The sequence below is a fragment of the Mesoplodon densirostris genome, chromosome X (assembly GCF_025265405.1).
Source record: "Mesoplodon densirostris isolate mMesDen1 chromosome X, mMesDen1 primary haplotype, whole genome shotgun sequence".
Taxonomy (NCBI): Eukaryota; Metazoa; Chordata; class Mammalia; order Artiodactyla; family Ziphiidae; genus Mesoplodon; species Mesoplodon densirostris.
Genome location: NC_082681.1, coordinates 81,949,111 through 81,972,297, shown reverse-complemented (window position 1 = coordinate 81,972,297; position 23,187 = coordinate 81,949,111). Strand labels below are relative to the sequence as shown.

The window sequence follows — 23,187 nt, the reverse complement described above, 5'->3', positions numbered from 1 at the left end:
ACTACCACTGGCATTTTTCACAGAACTAGAACCAAAAATTTCAAAGTTTGTTTGGAAAAACAAAAGACCCCGAATAGCCAAAGCACTCTTGAGAACGAAAAACGGAGCTGGAGGAATCAGGCTCCCTGACTTCAGACTATACTACAAAGCTACAGTAATCAAGACAGTGTGGTACTGGCACAAAAACAGAAAGATAGATCAATGGAACAGGATAGAAAGCCCAGAGATAAACCCACGCACATATGGTCAACTTATCTTTGATAAAGGAGGCAGGAATGTACAGTGGAGAAAGGACAGCCTCTTCAATAAGCGGTGCTGGGAAAACTGGACAGGGACATGTAAAAGTCTGAGATTAGATCATTCCCTAACACCATACACAAAAATAAGCTCAAAATGGATTAAAGACCTAAATGTAAGGCCAGAAACTATCAAACTCTTAGAGGAAAACATAGGCAGAACACTTTAGGACATAAATCATAGCAAGATCCTTTTGGACCCACCTCCTAGAGAAATGGAAATAAAAACAAAAATAAACAAATGGGACCTAATGAAACTTCAAAGCTGTTGCACAGCAAAGGAAATCATAAACAAGACCAAAAGACAACCCTCAGAATGGGAGAAAATATTTGCAAATGAAGCAACTGACAAAGGATTAATCTCCAAAATTTATAAGCAGCTCATGCAGCTCAATAGCAAAAAAAGAAACAACCCGATCCAAAAATGGGCAGAAGACTTAAATAGACATTTCTCCAAAGAAGATATACAGACTGCCAACAAACACATGAAAGAATGCTCAACATCATTAATCATTAGAGAAAAGCAAATCAAAACTACAATGAGATATCATCTCACACCAGTCAGAATGGCTATCATCAAAAAATCTAGAAACAATAAATGCTGGAGAGGGTGTCCAGAAAAGGGAACACTCTTGCACTGCTGGTGGGAATGTGAATTGGTACAGCCACTATGGAGAACAGTATGGAGGTTCCTTAAAAAACTACAAATAGAACTACCATATGATCCAGCAATCCCACTACTGGGCATATACCCTGAGAAAACCATAATTCAAAAAGAGACATGTACCAAAATGTTCATTGCAGCTCTATTCAGAATAGCCAGAGATGGAAACAACCTAAGTGTCCATCATTGGATGAACAGATAAAGAAGATGTGGCACATATATACAATGGAATATTACTCAGCCATAAAAAGAAACAAAACTGAGGTATTTGTAATGAGGTGGATAGACCTAGAGTCTGTCATACAGAGTGAAGTAAGTCAGAAAGAGAAAGACAAATACCGTATGCTAACACATATATATGGAATTTAAGAAAAAAAATGTCATGAAGAACCTAGGGGTAAAACAGGAATAAAGACACAGACCTACTTGAGAATGGACTTGAGGATATGGGGAGGGGCAAGGGTAAGCTGTGACAAAGCGAGAGAGAGTCATGGACATATATACAGTACCAAACATAAGGTAGATAGATAGTGGGAAGCAGCCGCATAGCACAGGGAGATCCGCTCGGTGATTTGTGACTGCCTGGAGGGGTGGGATAGGGAGGGTGGGAGGGAGGGAGATGCAAGAGGGTAGGGATGTGGGAACAGATGTATATGTGTGACTGATTCACTTTGTTATAAAGCAGAAACTAATAATAAAAAACACTCATGCACTTATGGTCAACTGATCTATGACAAAAGAGGCAAGGATATACACTGGAGAAAAGTTAGTGTCTTCAATAAAATGCTTCTTGGAAAACTGGACAGCTACATGTAAAAGAATGAATTAGAAAACTCCCTAACACCATACAGAAAAATAAAATGGATTAAATACCTAAATATAAAACTGGACACTATAAAACTCTTAGAGGAAAACATAGGAAGAACTATGTAAAGAACTCTTTGACATACATCACAGCAATTTCTTTTTTGCCCCACCTCCTAGAGTAATGGACATAAAAGGAAAAATAAAGAAATGGGTCCTAATGAAACCTAAAAGCTTTTGCACAGCAAATGAAACCATAAACAAGATGAAAAGACAATCCTCAGTATGGAAGAAAATATTTGCAAATGAATCCACGAACAAAGGATTAATCTCCAAAACATGTAAACAGCTCCTGCAGCTCAGTATTAAAAAAACAAACAACCCAATCCAAAAACAGGTGGAAGACCTAAACAGACATTTCTCCAAAGACATCCAGATGACCAAGAGGCACATGAAAAGCTGCTCAACATCACTAATTATTAGAGAAATGCAAATCAAAACTACAATGAGGTATCACCTCTCACTGGTTAGAATGGGCATCATCAAAAAATCTACAAACAACAAATGCTGGAGAGGGTGTGGAGGAAAGGGAACCCTCTTCCACTGTAGGTGGGAAAGTAAATTGGTACAGCCTCTATGGAGAACAGTATGGAGGTTCATTAAAAAACTAAAAATAGAACTACCATATGACCCAGCAGTCCCACTATTGGGCATATACCCAGAAAAAAATTCAGAAAGACACATGCACCCCAATGTTCATTGCATCAATATTTACAATAGCCAGGTCATGGCAGCAACCTAAGTTCCCACTGACAGATGAATAAATAAAGATGTGGTCCATATATACAATGGAATATTAGTCAGGCATAAATAGGGACGAAATTGGGTCATTTGTAGAGACGTGGATGGACCTAGAGAGTATCATACAGAGTGAGGTAAGTCAGAAAGTGAAAAACAAATATTGTACATTAACGCATATATGTGGCATCTAGAAAAATGGTACAGATGATCCGGTTTGCAAGGCAGAAATAGAGACACAGATGTAGAGGACAAACATATGGACACCAAGGGGGGAAATTCAGTGGCAGGGTTGTGGTGGGATTAAAAAAAAAAAAAAACCTAAGTAAGAGATTATAAAATCCATTCAATGGAGAATATTTTTAATTGGTAAGATCCTATGCATAATTCTATGTTATTTTAATGAAATTATTAAAGTGAACAATATCTAGGGAAATATTAAAAAAACAGTTGAGATAATTTCTCTTCCCCATGGGATTCCCAAGCACTTACCCTCCTTGTGGTGAGCCAGGGGCCGAGGAGCTGGTCTCTTTACATGGAAAGAGGAGGCCTTAGTGGGCCCATAGCCTGGCACAGGTCCATTGGTGGCCTTTGGTATGGCCTTGGTGCCTCCATCCTGCAGCCTGGATACCAACTTCCCCACATCCACCTCGAGGCAGGATTCCAACTTGCCATCTGAAACAGGCCAGCTTGGGGATTTCCTCCCATGATCTGCTTCCCCACTTCTCTGTATAGGCGTTTTGGGGTGTTGTGTCATCTTGGAGGGTTCTATACTGCTGATGATAGTACCATTTGGTGTTCTGTGTTGGATTTCATCTAGGAAAAGATGGTGCAAAGAGGAAAGATTAATGATAACCTTTGTATACATAATATTGCAAAGTTATACACATATTCAAAGGAGCTATTGTCGTGGAACAAATCAATGATATCCCACAAAATCAGTCTCTACCCATTCCAGTTTACGTGGAGTCACAAGTCTCATAAAACTGGGAATTCAATTTATGATCTGAGTATTATTTTCATGACCACAATTCAGCAAAACCACAATATGCCAAGATACTTTATTTAAAGGGATATGTTAAAAAGGGACTTAAGAGACCCCAATCAATTGTACATTATATTACTTTTAAATAAGGCACCATTTAATCCCTAACTATTTCTATTTCTCTCAAAAGTAATTTATAAAGATCTCTCAAATTTCAAGGTAATACACTTAACAGAATTTAACTTCTCTCTCCATCCTCATAAAGACATCCTCAACTCACCACTTTATGGCTTTCCCTTAGCTTTTGTGGTCTAAAATTTCCTGTGACAATAGTATATGCTTTTCAGTTGTCTTGTTTCTTAAGTAAAGCTTTGAGTCCCTAATGAGAGCCAAGGATATTCTCCCTAGAAAAATTAACCTACACAAATACATGTAAAATTTTGAAAACTAATTTTAAGAGATTCATGGAAGCCCCTGAAACTGTTAATGTACCCCCAGTTGAGAACTCCTGCTCTAAGGAAATTATCACCTTCCTTGGTAATAGAAAACCTAGGTCAGAGTGTAGTGGTTAAGAACAGAGGTTCTGGTCAGCTAAATGAGACCTGAGAGATATGTCAAACAGTTGTAATATATGGGTCTTATTTGGATCCTGATTTTTTTCAAAAAAAAATGTAAAAATAGGAGAATTTGAATACTGACTAGATAGTGATCTTAAGGAATTACTATTTTGTTTAGTGTTCTTTTCTTTTATGTACGATGATGGTATTGAGATTTTGGTTAAAATAGTGTTCTTATCTTTTACAGGTACATATTGAAACATTTATGGATGAAATGACATGATGTCTGAGTTGGGGCAATCGGTAGAGGTATAGATGAAACAAGATTGGGCATGTGGCAAGGATTCTTCAAAAAACACAAATCAATCAATGTGATACACCATATTAACAAACGGAAGGAGAAAAACCATATGATCATCTCAATAGATGCAGAAAAATCATGAAGAAGATGTTCTGGAATTAGATGTTTGCACAAGCTTGTGAACATACTAAAAACCACTGACCTACACTTGAAAAGGGTGAATTTTATGTCATATGAATTATATCTCAGTTTAAAAGAAAGTTAGAAAATCATCTAGAGTGGGTGATCCCATTGGTGATCTTCTAGCGCAAAGAACTCCTCACACAGAGGGGCAAATTAAGACCAAGAATAGTGAAGTGACTAGCCCAAGTTATTCAGTAAGCTAGTGGCCAAGATGAAATTATATCTCAGGTCTACTAACACCCAGTTCATTCATTTATTATACACATTTATTGAGGATTTATGATATGCTAGATACTATGCTGGTACTAGGGATACAGAGTGAAAAATTTCTGCTGGCATAGAGATTATATTTTCTGGTGTGCATTTGGGGAGATTGTAAATAGACAAATAAATGAGTTTATCCAATTAAAATGAGAGTATGGAACAACAGAGTAGGCATTCAGTGTTCCCTTGTACTTTCTTCTAAATGCCAGATCACCTCCTAAGGAGGTGATCCCTTAAACTGGGTGATCTCTTTCCCTTCATTATTCCCTATACACCCAGCCATTTATTCTACAAGTATTTACTGAACACATGGGATATATAGGAATTGTTCTATAGGCTGGTGATAAAAGTGGATCTGACATTCTAATGGGAAAGACAGATAATAAACATGTGAACAAATAATAGCAAGTGATAGGAATAAAATAAAGCAGTGTAAAAGGATAGAGAGTAATGGAGGAGAAAGATCTATTTAAATAGAGTACTCAGAGAAGGTCTCTATGAAGAGATGTCATTTAGCTGAGATTTGAATGAAGGAGTAAAGTTTGCAAAGTTCTGGAGGAAGAATGTTTAGGACCAAGAGAACAGCAAATATAAAGGCCCTTGGGTAAGTTTGACATGTATAATGAACAGCAAAACCAATGAAATTAGAGCAGAGAGAACAAAGGGTACAGAGAGACAGTGAAGTTCAGAAATGAGATCAGAAAGGTAAGTGAGGACCATATAATGCAGAATAAAATGTAAATTTTCTTCTAAAAATGAAGAGAAGTCACTGGAAATTTGGACCAGAGGGAATGATATGATCTGATTTACATTTTTAAAAGAATATTCATCTTACTGGCTGCTGTGGAGAACAAATTATAGTCAGGCAAGAAGAAAAGCAAGGATAATAGTTTGGAAGCTCCTGTAGCCACCCAAGTAAGAGATGATGGTGGCTCTACCAGGAAGGTAGCAGTAGGAATTAGTAGGTTCAACATACAACGTGCACGGAGAGCTAAGAGGAATTGCTGACGGATTAGATGTAAGGTAAAAGGAAAAGAGAGTAATCAAGGATCATCCCAAAGTTCTTGACCTTAGCAATTGGGTGACTGGTACTGCCAATTACTTAGATGAGGGAGACCAGAGTAAGAGTAGATTGAGGAGGAATAGGGAATCAAGAGTATTTGTACACTTTGAATTGGAAATGTCCATGAGTCATCTAAAGAGAGTTGTTGAACAGGGAGTTTGAGATGGGAAGAGGGGAGATAGTCCTCCTAGATATATAAATTTGCAAATCATCCTCATATTTAAAAGATATTTAAAACCATGAGACTGAATGAGATCACGCAGGAAACAAATATAGACAGAGATGTGGAATGAGAAAAACAAAACAGAACAAAACAAAACAAAACTCTGGGACCTTCCAACATGTAGAAATTGAGAAGAGAAGGAAAACCAAGAGGAGACTGAAATGGAATGTCTACTGAGGTAGGAGAGTTTGGTGTCCTGAAAGCCAAGTGAATAAGTGTTCCAAGAAGGAAGAGTCACTAAAATGAAATGCTTCTCACAGGCAGAGTATGATAAGAATAGTGGAGTGGCACATGGAGATTGTTGGTAATCTTGACAAAAAAGGTCTCAACAGAGTAGTGAGGAGAGAGGCCCATTTAGAATGAGTGCAGGATCCATACTAAGCAATTATTCAACTAAATGGCATTTATTTGTTTATCTATCTATCTATCAACTATCTATCTATCTATCTATCTATCTATCTATATCTATCTATCTATCTACCTATCTATCTCCATTTAGCCTATAAACTCCTTGAGGCCAGGGACTGTCTTAATTCCACCTAGCATGGTACTTAATCCATGTGAGCTGATTTTCTCACCAGCTTTACTGGGATATAATTGACAAATAAAAATTGTATATATTTAAGGTATACAATGTGATGTTTTGATATATGAATACATTGTAAAATGAGTACCACAATCAATCTAATTAACATATCCATCACCTCACATAGTTTTCAATTTTTTGTGGTAAGAATATTTAAGATCTACTCTTTTCACAAACTTCAAGTATACAATATAGCATTATTAACTTCACAATGTTGTATCATATCTCCAGAACATATTCATCCTGAATAACTGAACCTTTGTACCCTTTGATCAAACACCTCCCCATTTCACTCTCCACTAAGTCCCTGGCAGCCACCCTCCTACTTTATGCTTCTATGAGTTTGACTTTTTTAGATTCCACATATAAGTGAAATCATGCAGCATTTATCTCTCTGCCCTTATCTCATCTCACTTAGCATAAGGTCCTTCAGGTTCATCCATGTTGTCACAAATTACAAGTTTTCCTTCTTTTGTACCTAAGGCTGAATAATATTCCATTTTTTGTTGTGTGTGCGCGCGTGCCTGTGTGTGTTTCTGGGTGTGTGTCTATGTATCTCTCACATTTTCTTTATCCATTCATCTGTTGATGAACACTTTGGTACTTCCATATCTTAGCTATTGTAAATAATGCTGCAATGAACATGAGAGTGCAGATATCTTTTCGAGATACTAATTTCATTTCCTTTGGATATATTCCCAGAAGTGGAATTACTGGATCATATGGTAGTTTATATTTTTTCATTGACACTGTTGGTAACTTTTATTCTGTGGGCAACCAAAAAGAAGTAACAAGATCACAAAATATGAAGAACTGTTAATAAGTGGTATGAGTGAAACAAACTAGGGGCAGAGGCAAACAACCAAGGAGAGCCACTTTGGGTGTGGTTAAGGAGGGCCTTTTGGAGGAGGTGGCATTTATCTGAGACCTGAAGCATAAGAATGACCCAGCCATGTGAAGGTGCCAAGGGAGTGTCCAGCAAAGGGGATAGCAGGTGCAAAGGCCTGGATTATTAGGGCATGCTTGAGGTCCTGAAAGAACCTGATATACCTGGAGGATGGGGATGATGCATGTATCAGTAGTTCATTCCTATGTGTTGTTGAGTAGTACTCCATTGTATGCATATACCACAATTTTTTTGTTCATTCATCAGTTGATGAGCATTTAGGTTGCTCACAGTTTTTGGCTGATATGAAAAAAAGCTGCTATAAATACTCAAATGTAAATCTTTGTGAAGCTGTGTTGTCATTTCTCTTGGGTACATACTTAAGAGTGGAGTTGCTGGGTTATGTGGTAGCAATTACTTGATTGCTTTTTGTTTTTTTTTTCCTGTGTATGGGTCATGCTTTCTTGTTTCTTTAGATATGTTTGTTTCTTTAGATATGCTTGTTTCTTTCTTGTTTCTTTAGATATCTCATAATTCTTTTATTGAAAGCTGGACAGTTTAAGTAATATAGCAACTCTGAAATTCAGATTCTCTCTTCTCCCCAAGGTTTGTTGTTGTTGCTGTTTATTTAGTTATTATTGTTAGTTTGTTTACTGACTTCTTCATCCATTTATGTTAAATCTGTATTCTTTGTTGAGTGTGGCCACTAAAGACACTGCTTAGTTAGCCTTGTGGTCAGCTAATGATTAGACAGAGATTGCCTAAGAACCAATATGACTCCCAGTGTTTGCAAAGGGGCTCTGTATCAGTGTTTGAGTATGCCTTGAACACTCAGCCAGGCAGTTGACAACTCTATATGATAGTTTATTTTATTTTTATTTATTTTATTTTTTGTGGTACGCAGGCCTGTCACTGTTGTGGCCTCTCCCGTTGCGGAGCACAGGCTCCAGACGTGCAGGCTCAGTGGCCATGGCCCACGGGCCCAGCCGCTCCATGGCATGTGGGATCCTCCCCGACTGGGGCATGAACCCGTGTCCCCTGCATCGGCAGGTGAACTCTCAACCACTGCACCACCAGGGAAGCCCAGTAGTTTATTTTTAATTTTTTGAGAAACCTACTCACAGCTTTCCATAATGACTGTACTAATTTACATTACCACCAACAGTGTACAAGAGTTCCCTTTTCTCCACATTCTTGTCAACACTTGTTATCTTTTGTCAGTTTTTTGTAATAAATATAATAGGTGTGAGAGGATATCTTGTGGTTTCGATTTGCATTTCCCTGATGATCAGTGATGTTGAGCAACTTTCCATGTACCTGTTGGACATTTATTTGTCTTGTTCTGAGAAATGTCTATTTAGGTCCTTTGACCTTTAAAAATTGGGTTATTTCTTTTCTTATTATTGAGTAGTACGAGTTCCTTATGTATTTTGGAATATTAACCCCTTATCAGACATATGATTTGCAAATATCTTCTCCTATTCTGTAGGTTGTCTCCTCACTTTCTTGATTGTTTCCTTTGCTGTGCAGAAGCTGTTTAGCATGATGCAATCACATTTGTCCATTCTGCTTTTGTTGCCTATACTTTTGGGGTCATATCCAAAAAAATCACTTCCCAGACCAGACAATGCCAAGTAGCTTTCCCCCCACATTTTCTTCTTGTAGTTTTACAGCTATAGGTCTTACATTTATGTCTTTAATCCATTTTGAGTTGATCTTTGTACATTGTGTGAGATAAGGATCCAATTTCTCTGCATGTGGATATCCATTTTTCCCAACACCATGTACTGAAAAGACTATACTTTCCCATTGTGTATTCTTGACACCTTTATCAAAGGTCAATTGATTATAAATGTGTGTACTTTTTCTTGGCTCATTATTCTGTTTCATTTGTCTATATGTCTGTTTTTATGCCAGTACTATACTCTTTCGGTTACTATTGCTTTGTAGTATATTTTGAAATCATAAAGCCTTCAACTTTGCTCTTCTTTCTCAAGATTGCCTTGGGGTCTTTTATCATGAAGTTTACATAAAACATAGTTATAGCAGTCTGTTTAAAGCTAACAAAGTAACATTGACTACATATAATAACTCTACATTTTAACGACTCCTACCCCTACATTTTATGTTATTGATGTCATCATTTATAACTGTTTAGATTGTGTATCCATTAACAAATTATTGTAGCTATAGTTATTTTTAATACTTTTGTATTTTCACTTTCATACTAGAATTACAAGTGGTTTACACATCACTATTACAGTATTAGAATATTCTGAATTGGGCTATAATATGTTTACTAATTTGTTTTATACTTTCATATGTTTTCATGTTGTTACTGTCCATTTATTTCAACTTGAATACCCTCTTTTAGCATGTCTTATTTATTTATTTAATTGAAGTACAGTTGATTTACAATGTCCTGTTATTTTCAAGAGTACAGCACAGTGATTCAGTTATATATATAGTACAGTGATTCAGTTATATATATATATATATATATATATATATATATATATATATATATATATATATATATATACTCTTTTTCAGATCCTTTTCCCTTATAGGTTATTATTAAAAATATTGAGTATATTTCCCTGTGTTATACAGTAGGTCCTTATTGGCTATCTATTTTATATATAGTACTGTATATGTGTTAATTCCGACCTCCCAATTTATCCCTCACCCACTTTCCCCTTTGGTAACCATAAGTTTGTTTTCTATGTCTGTGGGTCTATTTCAGTTTTGTATATAGATTCATTTGTATCATTTTTTGTTAGATGCCACATATAAGCAATTTCATATGATATTTGTCTTTCACTCTCTGGCTTACATCACTTAGTATGATATCTTTTAACATTTATTTTAAACCAAGTCTAGTGGTAGTCAACTCCTTCGTTTTATCTCCTTCATTTCTGAGGACTGCTTTGCCCAGTATAGTATTCCTGGTTGGCAGTTTTCTTCCTTCCAGTATTTTGAATATATCAACCCATTCTCTCCTGGCCTGCAAGGTTTCTGCTGGGAAATCTGCTCACAGTATTATGGGGGTTTCCTTTTATTTGACAATTTGCTTTTTTCTTGCTGCATTCAAAATTCTCTTTGTCTTGGAATTTTGAGAATTTTATAACAATGTGTCTTGGTTAAAGTCCTTTATGTTTAACTTATTTGGGTTTCTTTGGGCTTCATGTTTCCAGATGTTCATTTCCTTCTCCAGATTTAGGAATTTTTCTGTCATTATTTCTTTAAATAAGCTTTGTGCCCCTTTCTCTTTCTGTGCTCCTTCTGAGACTCCCATATGTGTATATTGGTTTGTATATGGTGTCCCATATGTCTCTTAGGTTTTCTTCACTTTTACAATCTTTTTTCTTTCTGTTCCTCTGACTGGATAATTTTAAGTGACCTGTCTGACTGCACTGATTCTTTCTTCTGCTTGTTTGAGTTTGATGTTGAAGATCTCTACTGAATTTTTCAATGCACTCATTGTGTTCTTAAGCTCCAGAATTTCTTTTTGGTTCTCTTTTTTTGATTTCTATAACTTTCTTGAACTTCTCATGTATTATTTTCCTGATTTTGTTTAGTTGTCTGAGTTCTCTTGTAGCTCACTGAGCTTCTTTAAGATGATTATTTGGAATTCTTTTTCAGACAGTTCATAGATCTCCATTTCATTAGGATCAGTTCATCATGCTTTATTTTGTTCCTTGGTGGTGTTAAGTTTCCATGATTATTCCTGATCCTTGTGGCCTTGAGTGGGTGTTTACCTATTTGAAGAAGCAGGCACATCTTCCTGGCTTTGGCAAGGAAAGCCTTTGATCAGGCAGCACAACCAGAGATTCTGGTTAGGCCACCTGGCAGGCTCCAGAAGTGGGCTTGCTGCTGGAATCCTTGGGTAGGTTGGTCTGGTACGTCGGTCAGTAGATGGGAAAGATTTCATCCTGGATCTACAGGGGAGAGCTTGAAGCCTGGGTCCAGTGGGTAGCCTGGCACTAAGGCAGACCTGGAGGCTGGATCCACAGGAGGCTGGACTGGACGCTGAGCTGTGGTTACATCCTGGAGACTAGAGCCACAGGGGCCAGCTTGGCATGTAATGGGCCTGGATTCTGGGTCTTCAGGGGCAGGCCTGGAGCCTGGGGCTGCAGAGAATGGCCTAGTGCTGGGGCAGGTCTGGAGCATGGGTTGGTGGAGGCTGGCCTGGAGTCTGGAAAAATGGGAGATGGGTTGGTGCTGGGGTTTATTGGGGTGGGTCTGTTGTTGGGGTCCAAGGTAAAGTTGGGTGCTCATCTCACTCTCCTTCCTCCATGTGGAGGGGATTTCTCCCTGAACTACACTGTGTGAGCTTGGGGAAAAGGTGACATGGGTAATATGAAAATGTCCTTTCTAGCATCTGCATTGAACCTTTTCTTATTTCTGTACTCAACCCAGGTGCTCTGACCTCTCATCTGGATTCCATAGCTTTCATGAAGGGGTTTTCATGCATGGATGGTTGTTTGAATTCATATTACTGTGAAGGGACAAGCACTAGAAACTCCTATTCAGCCATCAGTTCTCTATTTGTATTTAAAATCTCAGAACATTCAGAAAACACATTGCTCACCCATCTCAATGTACTGTGGTACAGATCTAAGAACACCTTGTATCCTTCACTGGTCTGCTAAGGGAAAATAGTAGCTGATTTTACAGGTTCATCTCTGTCCTATCCACTGCCAAAAGAATAATTCACTCTCTGAGTACAAATTTTACAAACCTTGGCTTGCCTGGCCCAGGACCCAGAAAACGTCTAACTTTTCAGAAAAGATGGTTATGCCTCCATGTCTTCCTTTCAATAGCCTCTTTGTCTCCAATCACTATTAAGAAGCTAAGGGTAAACTTCAGTACTGACCTTCACTTTCATCCAGGGAAGAAGTATAGAAAACTGTCCTTTCCCTCAGCAAGCGCTTCGAAATTGTGATTGGTTTGTGCCTTCTTGCTGTCACTCGAGGTGGAGGAACTGGAGGTGCAGTACTTTCTTCAGGTGGACCTGAATAAATCTGTAGAGGGGGAATATTTCCAGAAAATAATTAGAAAGATCAACTTTTTATATCCCTAATGCTAACTACCAGTTGATGCCCATCAGCATTACACCTAAATTCTGCCATAGCAATTCTAATATGATTAAAGGAATTGTGGGGATTTTCCTAATCACTCTAGCTACCAGCAAGTGTTTAGAGATCTCCTATCACGTTTGAGGTGCAGGACCTGGTACTTCTCAGTGTGGAGGAAAGAATGCAGACAAAAACTGCAACATCAGGAGAGCACCCTTCTATTTATTAGATGGGATGCTGCCCAATACATGGATCATTGAATAAAACAAATTAGACCATTACTTTAAAAAACCTGCAACATCAGACCTGGATTTCCCACTTACTGCCTGGGAAACTGTAAAAAAGTCACTATTTCCACCAACAAAACCCATATAAAGGTCACCTCACATCTCTGAGCCTTAGCTTTCTCATCTGTAAATTGGGGGGAACACCACCTATCACAGGGTGTGGTGAGTGAGAATCAAGTGAAAAGGATAGTCAAGGTACATTGTATGGGTATTGGTGGGGTGTGAAGAATGATAAAAAACACCCACATGCATTCAATATTTCTGAAAAGATACCCCCCACCAAAAACAAAAACAAAAAACACCTGGTTGCATTGTTTGTCCCAAGACAGGACTAATGAGTGGCTGAGGGAAGGATGGAGGAAACTTATTTTTCACCCCTATATCACTTTGATATTTAAAAATTTCATACCATGTATGCATTACTTATTCAAAAAAGACAGGGCAAAAACAAAGTGCCCTGGAAGATATAAAAAGTGCTGGATAAGTGAGGGAGGAGCTGTGATTAGAATTTGTATATAATGTCTCATATGTACTTAAGATCTTCCTGTCCCTGGGGAGAATGACCTTTTGGGCAGAGTGAAAATATTTGGGGAAGACACACATATGTGGTGATGGAGGAAGGGTACCAGTGTCCATTGCAATAATGAAATCAACCCCAATGATTAGTGCAAAGAGAAATGTCACAGCCCAATATTCTATCAGGCAAGAGTCAACATAGATTGCACAGTCACCAAACTTACATGAATGGGAACACAAGGCAAGCCTGTGTAAAAGCTGCACAATGATAGAGAACAAGGTAAGAAGAATCATAAGGCAGTATATGTCTCAATGTCTCACGTTATATGGAAAAGAGAATATGACATAGTAGCAAGCAGATGAGCTTTGGGGTCATATATATTTAGGTCATATTCCTGGTTCCAACACCATTAGTAATAATATTCTAAATAGCTACCATTTTGTGAGCACCTGCTTAGGCACTGTAGTAGCTATTACAAATATTCCTTGCTATTTATCAAACACACCAGGGACTTTGCACTGAGTGTTTTTTCTACCTGGAGTGCTCTTCCTCCAGATATCCATATAGCTTGCACTCTTGATTCCAGTAGGATTAACGATCAAATATACCCCTCTCAGTGAGTCTTTCCAGGCAAATGTATCAGCACTTTGACATGCTTCCCTCTACCAAGTGCTTCCTATCCCCCGTCCATATTTAACATGTTTTCTTATCGCTTTCTAACATAGTATAATGTATTCTATATTTATTTAGTTTTTTGTTGTCTGTCTCTCCACTCGATTGTATACTATACTGAAATATATCATCGTGTTCACTGCTGTAACTCCAGCAACTAGAAGAGTGACTAGGATTGCTGGGCCAGAAAACAAACACATTTAAAATTCTGGTATAAAAGGCCAAATTATCCTCTGAAAAGACCATAACAGCTACTTTCTCTTCAAGCCAAAATACGACAAAAGAAATTAGATTTACATCTTCAGCATGAAACAATTAAAAAACTAGAAAAAATGTAACACTGATTCTGAAGGCATTTGAAATCTGGCAATTAAGGACAGTGATCCATGAGAAACAGGAAAAACAAATGAGGTGAGGTGAGCCCCATGATTGTTCCATGTTAGAGCCTGGAAAGATTCTTCGGGCAATAATACAGGAAGAAGAACCCAGAGCAGCCCAGCAGTCTCCATTAGCTGAAGACACTGTGTTGCAAGTATGAGGAGGACAAGGAAGAGAGAGTTTTCAGGGCAGGGTACCAGAAAGTAGATACCTGCACAGAGAGCTCTGAAGACTTACAGGGCTACACTTTAAGAATTTAGCTGCATAAAATCAATCAATGTGATAAACCATACTAGCAAATTGAAGGAGAAAAACAATATGATCATCTCAAAAGATGCAGAAAAAGCTTTCAACAAAATGCAACACCCATTTATGATAAAAACCCTCCAAAAAGTAGGCATAGAGAGAACTTACCTCAATATAATAAAGGCCATATATGACAAAACCACAGCCAACATCGTCCTCAATGGTGAAAAACTGAAAACATTTCCGCTAAGATCAAGAACAAGACAATGCTGCCCACCCTCACCACTATTATTCAAAATAGTTTTGGAAGTTTTAGCCACAGCAATCAGAGAAGAAAAAGAAATAAAAGGAATCCAAATCGGAAAAGAAGATGTAAAGCTGTCACAGTTTGCAGATGACATGACACTATACATAGATAATCCTAAAGATGCCACCAGAAACTACTAGAGCTAATCAATGAATTTGGTAAAGTAGCAGCATACAAAATTAATGCACAGAAATCTCTTGCATTCCTATATACTAATGATGAAAAATCTGAAATAGAAATTAAGGAAACACTCCCATTAACCACTGCAACAAAAAGAATAAAATACCTAGGTAGGAATAAACCTACCTATGGAGACAAAAGACCTGTATCCAGAAAACTATAAGACATTGATGAAAGAAATTAAAGATGATAAAACAGATGGAGAGATATTCCATGTTCTTGGACTGGAAGAATCAACATTGTGAAAATGACTACACTATCCAAAGCAATCTAGAGATTCAATGCAATCCCTATCAAAATACCAATGGCATTTTTTACAGAACTAGAACAAAAAAATTAACAATTTGTATGGAAACACAATAGCCAAAGCAATCTTGAGAAAGAAACACGGAGCTGGAGGAATCAGGCTCCCGGACTTCAGACTACAATACAAAGCTACAGTAATCAAGACAATAGAGTACTGGCACAAAAACAGAAATATAGATCAATGGAACAGGATAGAAAGCCCAGAGATAAACCCACGTACCTATGGTCACCTTATTTTTGATAAAGGAGGCAAGAATATACAATGGAGAAAAGACACCCTCTTCAGTAAGTGGTGCTGGGAAAACTGGACAGCTACATGCAGAAGAATGAAATTAGAACACCATACACAAAAATAAACTCAAAATGGACTAAACACCTAAACGTAAGGCCAGACACTCTAAAACTCTTAGAGGAAAATATAGGCAGAGCACTCTTTGACATAAATCACAGCAAGATCTTTTTTGACCCACCGCCTAGAGAAATGGAAATAAAAACAAAAATAAACAAATGTGACCTAATGAAACTTAAAAGCTTTTGCACAGCAAAGGAAACCATAAAAATGATGAAAAGACAACCCTCAGAATGGGAGAAAATATTTGCAAATGAAGCAACTGACAGAGTATTAATCTCCAAAATATACAAGCAGCTCATGCAGCTCAATATCAAAAAAACAAACAACCCAATCTAAAAATGGGCAGAAGACCTAAATAGACATTTCTCCAAAGAAGATATACAGATTGCCAACAAACACATGAAAGGATGCTCAACATCGCTAATCATTAGTGAAATGCAAATCAAAACTACAATGAGGTATCACCTCACACCAGTCAGAATGGCCATCATCAAACAATCTATAAACAATAAATGCTGGAGAGGGTGTGGAGAAAATGGAACCCTCTGCACTGTTGGTGAGAATGTAAATTGATACAGCCACTATGGAGAACAGTATGGAGGTTCCTTAAAAAACTTAAAATAGAACTACCTTATGACCCAGCAAACACACTACTGGGAATATTATACCCTGAGAAAACCATAATTCAAAAAGAGTCATCGGGCTTCCCTGGTGGTGCAGTGGTTGGGAGTCCGCCTGCCGATGCATGGGGCGTGGGTTCGTGCCCCGGTCTGGGAGGATCCCTCGTGCCGTGGAGCGGCTGGGCCCGTGGGCCATGGCTGCTGGGCCTGCGCCTCCAGAGCCTGTGCTCTGCAACGGGAGAGGTCACGGCAGTGAGAGGCCCATGTACCGCAAAAAGAAAAAAAAAAAAGAGACATGTACCACAATGTTCATTGCAGCTCTATTTACAATAGCTAGGACATGGAAGCAACCTAAGTGTCCATCAACAGGTGAATGGATAAAGAAGAAGTGGCACATATATACAATGGAATATTCCTCAGTCTTAAAAAGAAATGAAATTGAGTTATTTGTAGTGAGGTGGATGCACCTAGAGTCTGTCATACAGAGTGAAGCAAGTCAGAAAGAGAAAAACAAATACCATATGCTAACACATATATATGGAATCTAAAAAAAAAAGTGCTGAAGAACCTTGGGGCAGGACAGGAATAAAGATTCAGATGTAGAGAATGGATTTGAGGACATGGGGAGGGGGAAGGGTAACCTGGGACGAAGTGAGAGAGTGGCATGGACCTATATACACTACCAAATGTAAAATAGATTGCTAGTGGGAAGCAGCTGCACAGGACAGGGAGATCAGCTCGGTGCTTTGTGACCACTTAGAGGGGTGGGATAGGGAGGGTGGGAGGATGACACAAGAGGGAGGAGATATGGTGATGTATGTATATGTATAGCTGATTCACTTTGTTCTAAAGCAGAAACTAACACACCATTGTAAAGCAATTATCCTCCAATAAAGATGTTAAGAAAAAACGAATTTAGCTGCCTACTAATCAATACCTATGTGTGAGGCAAGAATCACATGAAAGAATTAGAGGAAGCAATTACCTAAGATCACACAGTGGCTGGAAGAATTCCTGTTCTCACCAGCCACAGTGGATTATTAAATTATTCATAGGGCACTGAGTACAGTACACAGAAAAATTTTGCCCCATTAATGAAGAAAAATTAACCCTACACTAAATCCTACTCATTTTCTGCCTAAAAAGGCCTAAGGGAAATACTTGAAAGCATCAAGCTGTTCTTGGGTAACTTACCTGCACCCCAGAAACAAGCTCAAGAACATTATTTATAGCAATAAAAAATGGCCATCATACAAGAAGGTAAAATTAACAATGTCTTGCATCCAATAAAGAATTATCAGAAATTCATAGCCCTTTCTAATTTTGATGTGTTTTATTTCTGTTTCTTGCTCAATTGCTCTGGCTAGGATTCCAGTACTGTGTTGAATAGGAGTGGTCACAATAAGCATCCTTATCTTGTTCCTGATCTTAGAAGGACAGCTGTCCACCTTTGGCCATCAAGTATGATGTTAGCTGTGGGCTTTTCCTATATGGTCTTGGTAATGTTGAAGTTTGTTCTTTCCATAACCAACTTGCTGAGAGTGTTTGTCATGAAAGGATGCTGAATTTTGACAAATGCATTTTCTGCATATATTGAGATTTTTATTTTCCATTCTATTAATGTATCACATTTTTGGATTTGCATATGTTGAAACATCCTTGCATCCCAGGGGTAAATTCCACTTGATTATAGTCTATGACTCTTTTAAAGTGCTGTTCAATTAAGTATGCTAGTATTTTGTGGAGAATTTATGCTTCTATATTCATCAGGTATATTGGCCTATGGCTTATAGTTTTCTTTCTTTCCTCCTCCTCCTCCTTTTTTTTTTTTTTTTGAATCCTTATCTGGCTTTGGCATCAGGGTAATGTTGGCCTCATAAAATGAGTTTGGGAGTGTTCCTTTCCTTTCAAATTTTTTGAATTGAGAATAATTGGCATTAATTCTTATTTTAATGTTTGGTAGAATTCACCAATGAAACAATCTGGACCTGAGCTTTTCTTTTTTGGCAGACTCCTGAATACTGATTCAATCTCCTCACTCACTATTAGTCTGTTCAGATTTTCTATTTCTTCATGTTCAGTCTTGGTAGCTTGTATATTTCTAGGAATTTATCCATTTTTCTAGGTTTTCCAATTTGTTGACATATGATTATTCATAGTAGTCTCTTATTATCCTTTGTATTTCTGCCGTGTATCCCTTTTCATTTCTGATTTTATACATTTGCATCTTCTCTATTTATTAGTCCAGCTAAAGGTTTTCAGTTTTATTTATCTTTTTAAAAACTCAACTTAGTTTCATTTATCTTTCTATTGTTTATCTGGTCTCTATTTCACTTATTTCACTTATTTCTGCTCTGATTTTTTAAAATCCTTCCTTCTGTAAACCTTGGGCTGAGTTTGTTCTTTTTGCAGTTTCTTGAGGTATTAAATTAGAACGTTTATTTGTGATCTTTGTCTAATGTAAATTTTATCACTGTAAAATTCCCCTCTTAGAACTGCCTTTTCTGCATCCCATAAGTTTTGATTGGTTGTTTTTCTATTGTCTTGTCTTTCAAGATAGTTTTTGACCTCCCTTTTGGTTTCTTGCTTGACCCATTGGTTGTTCAGAAGTGTGTTGTTTCCCACATATTTGTAAATTTTCCAGTTTTCTTCCTGTAATTGATTTATAGTTTCATGTCATTGTGATCAGAAAAATACTAGGTACAATTTCAATCTTCCTACATTTGCTTACATTTATTTTATGACCTAACTTATTATCTATCCTAGAGAAAGTTCCATGTGCACTTGAGAAGAATGAGTTTATATTAGAGTTACATAATTAACACACCATTATATCACAGTATTAGAGTATTCTGTATTTCACTATATACTTACCTCTGCCAGTAGGTTTTATATTTTTTATATATTTTTGCTTTACTAATTAGTGTCCTTTCAATTCAGCTTGAAGAACTCCTTTCAGTATTCTTGAAAGGCAGGTCTAGTGTTGATAAACTCCCTCAGCTTTTGTTTGTTTGGTAAAGTCTTTATCTCTCCATTTCTGAAAGATGACTTTGCCATGTAAAATATTCATGGTTGGAAGGTTTTTTTTTTCAGCATTTTGCATATATCATCCAACTCTCTCCTGACCTGCAAGTTGTCTGCTGAGGAATCTACTGATAGCCTTATAATGGTTCCTTCATATGTGAGGGGTTTTTTTCCCCTCTGGCTGCTTTTAAAATTTTCTGTCTTTGATTTTAGACTGTTTCATCATAATGTGTCTTGGGGAAGACTGTTTTGGGTTGACATTATGAGATAGTTAGCTTCATAAGTGTATCCCTAGATTTAAGAAGTTCTCAGCCATTATTCCTTTAAATAAGCTTTCTTCCATTCTTCTCCTTCTCGGACTTCTGGGACTCCAATAATGCATAGATTCTTTCTTTTAATGGACCCCATAATTCACATAGACTCTCTCCACTCTTTTTCATTCTCTTTTCTTTTTGCTCCTCTGAATGGATGATCTCAAATGACTCTTCTAATTCACTAATTCTTTCTTTTATTTGGTAGAGTGTGATATTGAAGCTCTCTATTGAATTCTTCAGTCCAATCACAGATTTTGAACTCTAGGATTTCTGGCTTTTTTTTAAATGGTTTCTGTTCATTTGTTGAACTTCTCATTTTGTTCATGCATTGCTTTCCTAATTTTGTTTACTTGTTTATCTTGTTTTCGTATAGTCCATTGAATTTCTTTTTTTTAATGAAAGTATAATTGATTTACAATATTATATTATTTTCAGGTATACAACATAGTGATTCAGTATTTTTACATATTATACTCCATTTAAAGTTATTATAAAATATTGGCTATATTCCATGTGCTATACAATATATCCTTGTAGCTTATTTATTTTATATATAGTATACATACATAGGGCACTGAGTACAGTACACAGAAAAATTTTTCCCCATTTTGCCTCTTAATCACCTACCCCTATATTGCTCCTCCCCGTTTCCCTCACCCCACTGATAACCATTAGTTTGTTCTCTATATCTGTGAGTGTTTCTGTTTTGTTATATTTTATTCAATTGTTTTATTTTTTAGATTCCACATATAAGTGATAACATACACCATTTGTCTTTGTCTGACTTATTTCACTTAGCATAATACCCTCTAAATCTATCCATGTTGTTGCAAATGGCAAATTTTCAGTCGTTTTTATGGCTAATAGTCCATTGTGTGTATATATATATACAGCCACTTTATTCATTCACCTATTGATGGACACTTAGTTTGCTTCCATATCTTGGTTATTGTAAATAATGCTGTGAAGAACATTGGGGTGCATGTATCTTTTCAAATTAATGTTTTCATTTTCTTCAGATATATACCCAGGAGTGGAATTGCTGGATCATATGATAGTCCTATTTTTAGTTTTATAAGAAACATCCATACTGCCTTCTATATTGGCTGCACCAGTTTACATTCCCACCAACAATGTACAAGGGTTCTCTTTTCTCCACATTCTCATCCTGAGATTCTGGGTGGGCCATATGGTGGTGTCCAGCAGGAGACTTACTGCTTGAGTTCTTGGGCAGGCAGGTCTGGCACCTTGATCAGCAGGCAGGCAGGCCTGGTGTTTGGATCCAAGGGTATGGATGTGGGGCTTGGATTTACTGAGGTAGGTCTGACACTTGAGTCTGCAGTGATGGGCCTGTGATCTGGGTTCATGTGGATGAATCTGGATCTGGGTCCATGGGGGCTGACCAGGCTCATGGGATCACTGGGGTGGGCCTACCATCTGGGTCCATGGGGACTATTCTGGTGCCAGATGGGCCAGGAGGCTGATTTCATAGGGACTGGGCTAAAACCTAGGGCGATGGGGGCTGGCCTGCCCTTTGGGCAAACCTGGAGCCTAGCGCCATAGAAGGTGGCCTGTAATCTGGGGTCTCAAGGGCCAGCCTGGAGATTAAGTCTATGGAGGTCAGCCTGTTGCTAGTTCAGGCCAGGAGTCTGGTTCTCTGGGAGCCAGCCTATAAGCTGAGGCCACAGGTGCTTGCCTGGCACTGAGGTGGGACAGAAGCCTGTGTCAACAGGAGCCTGCCTGACCCTGAGCCATAGGGGCAATCCTGGCATTGAGATAGGCTGGGAGCCTTGGTCTATGTGAGCTGGTCTAGAGGCTAGGTCTATGGGGGCTGACCCATTCTGGAATGGACCAGGAAACTGCATTCATAGGAACTCACCAGTAGCCTGGTGACATCAGAGCTGGCTGACAATGGGGTGGTCCAGGAGCCTGGGTTTGTGGGAGCCCACTTGTTGCCTCATGCCTCGGGAGCTGCCTGGGGATATAGGTGCTGGGTGATGTTGGGTGTTTCGGGAGCTTGGGTTTGCAGGAACCTGCTGGGAGCCTGGTGCTACAAGAGCTGTCTGAGACTGTGGGCACTGCCTGGGGCCACAGAAGCTGGTGGATAAATGGGTGAGCTAGGGTCCTGGGTTTTCAGGAGCCCACTGGAAGCCTGGGCCCATGGGGGACACCTAAGTCTGCAGTAGTAGGTCTGATGCTGGGGCCAGCCAGTACTGGAGTTAACAGTGAAATCAGATGCTCACTTCACTCTCCTCTCCCATGAGGAGTGTGTCTCTCCACAATGGGCTGCTGGAGCTTGGGAGAAGGGTGAAAGACAGGTGACTCTATCTTTCTTCCTCATTGTTTTTCTTATTTCTGTGCTTCACCAGGTATTGTAATCCCTCACCTGGATTCCTTAGCTATTGTGAAGATATTTTTGTGTGCAGATAGTTGTTCAAATTGTTATTTTGCGAAGGGGAGCTGTGCTAGAAATTCCTACACTGCCATGTTGTTGATGTTATTCCACAATCCCCCAGCCTTCACTTCTTTGTATCTCATTTGCTGTTCAACCTGGTCTCTGTCCACATTGTTCTTCTGTAACTGTTTTTGTAACAATCACCACTAACCTCCTAATTCCCAAGTCTATGGGCATTTTTCAATCCTTATTTTTACTTTGCTGCAGCACTTGATACAAGCTGACATTCCTGATCTAAGAATGCTTTATTGTTTACCTTTCTTTTTTTTTAAGGGAGAACTGAGTGATTTTATTTTTAAATACTTGTCATTTGGAAAAAATACAGGAATAATAAAATTTTTGAGCTAATGTTCATGCTGTGTCTAAATCATATCTGAATAAAATGATGTGTTAAATTGTGTTAGTTAGTTCTCCCTTCTTCCAGGTGAGAAGGGAGAACTAACTGGGTGATTTTCTTTTTATTTATTTATTTTTAAAACATCTTTATTGGAGTATAATTGCTTTAAAAGGGTGTGTTAATTTCTGCTGTATAACAAAGTGAATCAGCTATACATATACATACATCCCCATATCTCCTCCCTCTTGCATCTCCCTCCCACCCTCCCTATCCCACCCCTCTAGGTGGACACAAAGCAACAAATTGATCTCCCTGTACTATGTGGCTGCTTCCCACTAATTATCTATTTTACATTTGGTAGTGTATATATGTCCATGCCACTCTCTCATTTCGTCCCAGCTTACCCTTCCCCCTCCCTGTGTCCTCAAGTCCATTCTTCATGTCTGTGTCTTTATTCCTGTCCTGCCCCTAGGTTCTTTAGAACCTTTTTTTTTAGATTCC

The 23,187-nt window shown here is 38.2% G+C and overlaps 1 protein-coding gene across 4 annotated transcripts in view; it reads right to left on the bottom strand.

Annotated features, from left to right (window-relative positions):
* Window positions 1-23,187, bottom strand: part of OPHN1 (oligophrenin 1) — a 646,402-nt gene that overhangs the window by 27,822 nt on the left and 595,393 nt on the right. For all 4 annotated transcript variants that reach the window (XM_060086644.1, XM_060086647.1, XM_060086645.1 and 1 more), the window contains 2 exons: window positions 12,490-12,637; window positions 3,055-3,378 (listed from right to left, as the gene is read on the bottom strand). In XM_060086644.1, coding sequence (XP_059942627.1) covers window positions 3,055-3,378; window positions 12,490-12,637 — 472 coding nt within the window. The remainder of the gene's footprint in view (window positions 1-3,054; window positions 3,379-12,489; window positions 12,638-23,187) is intronic.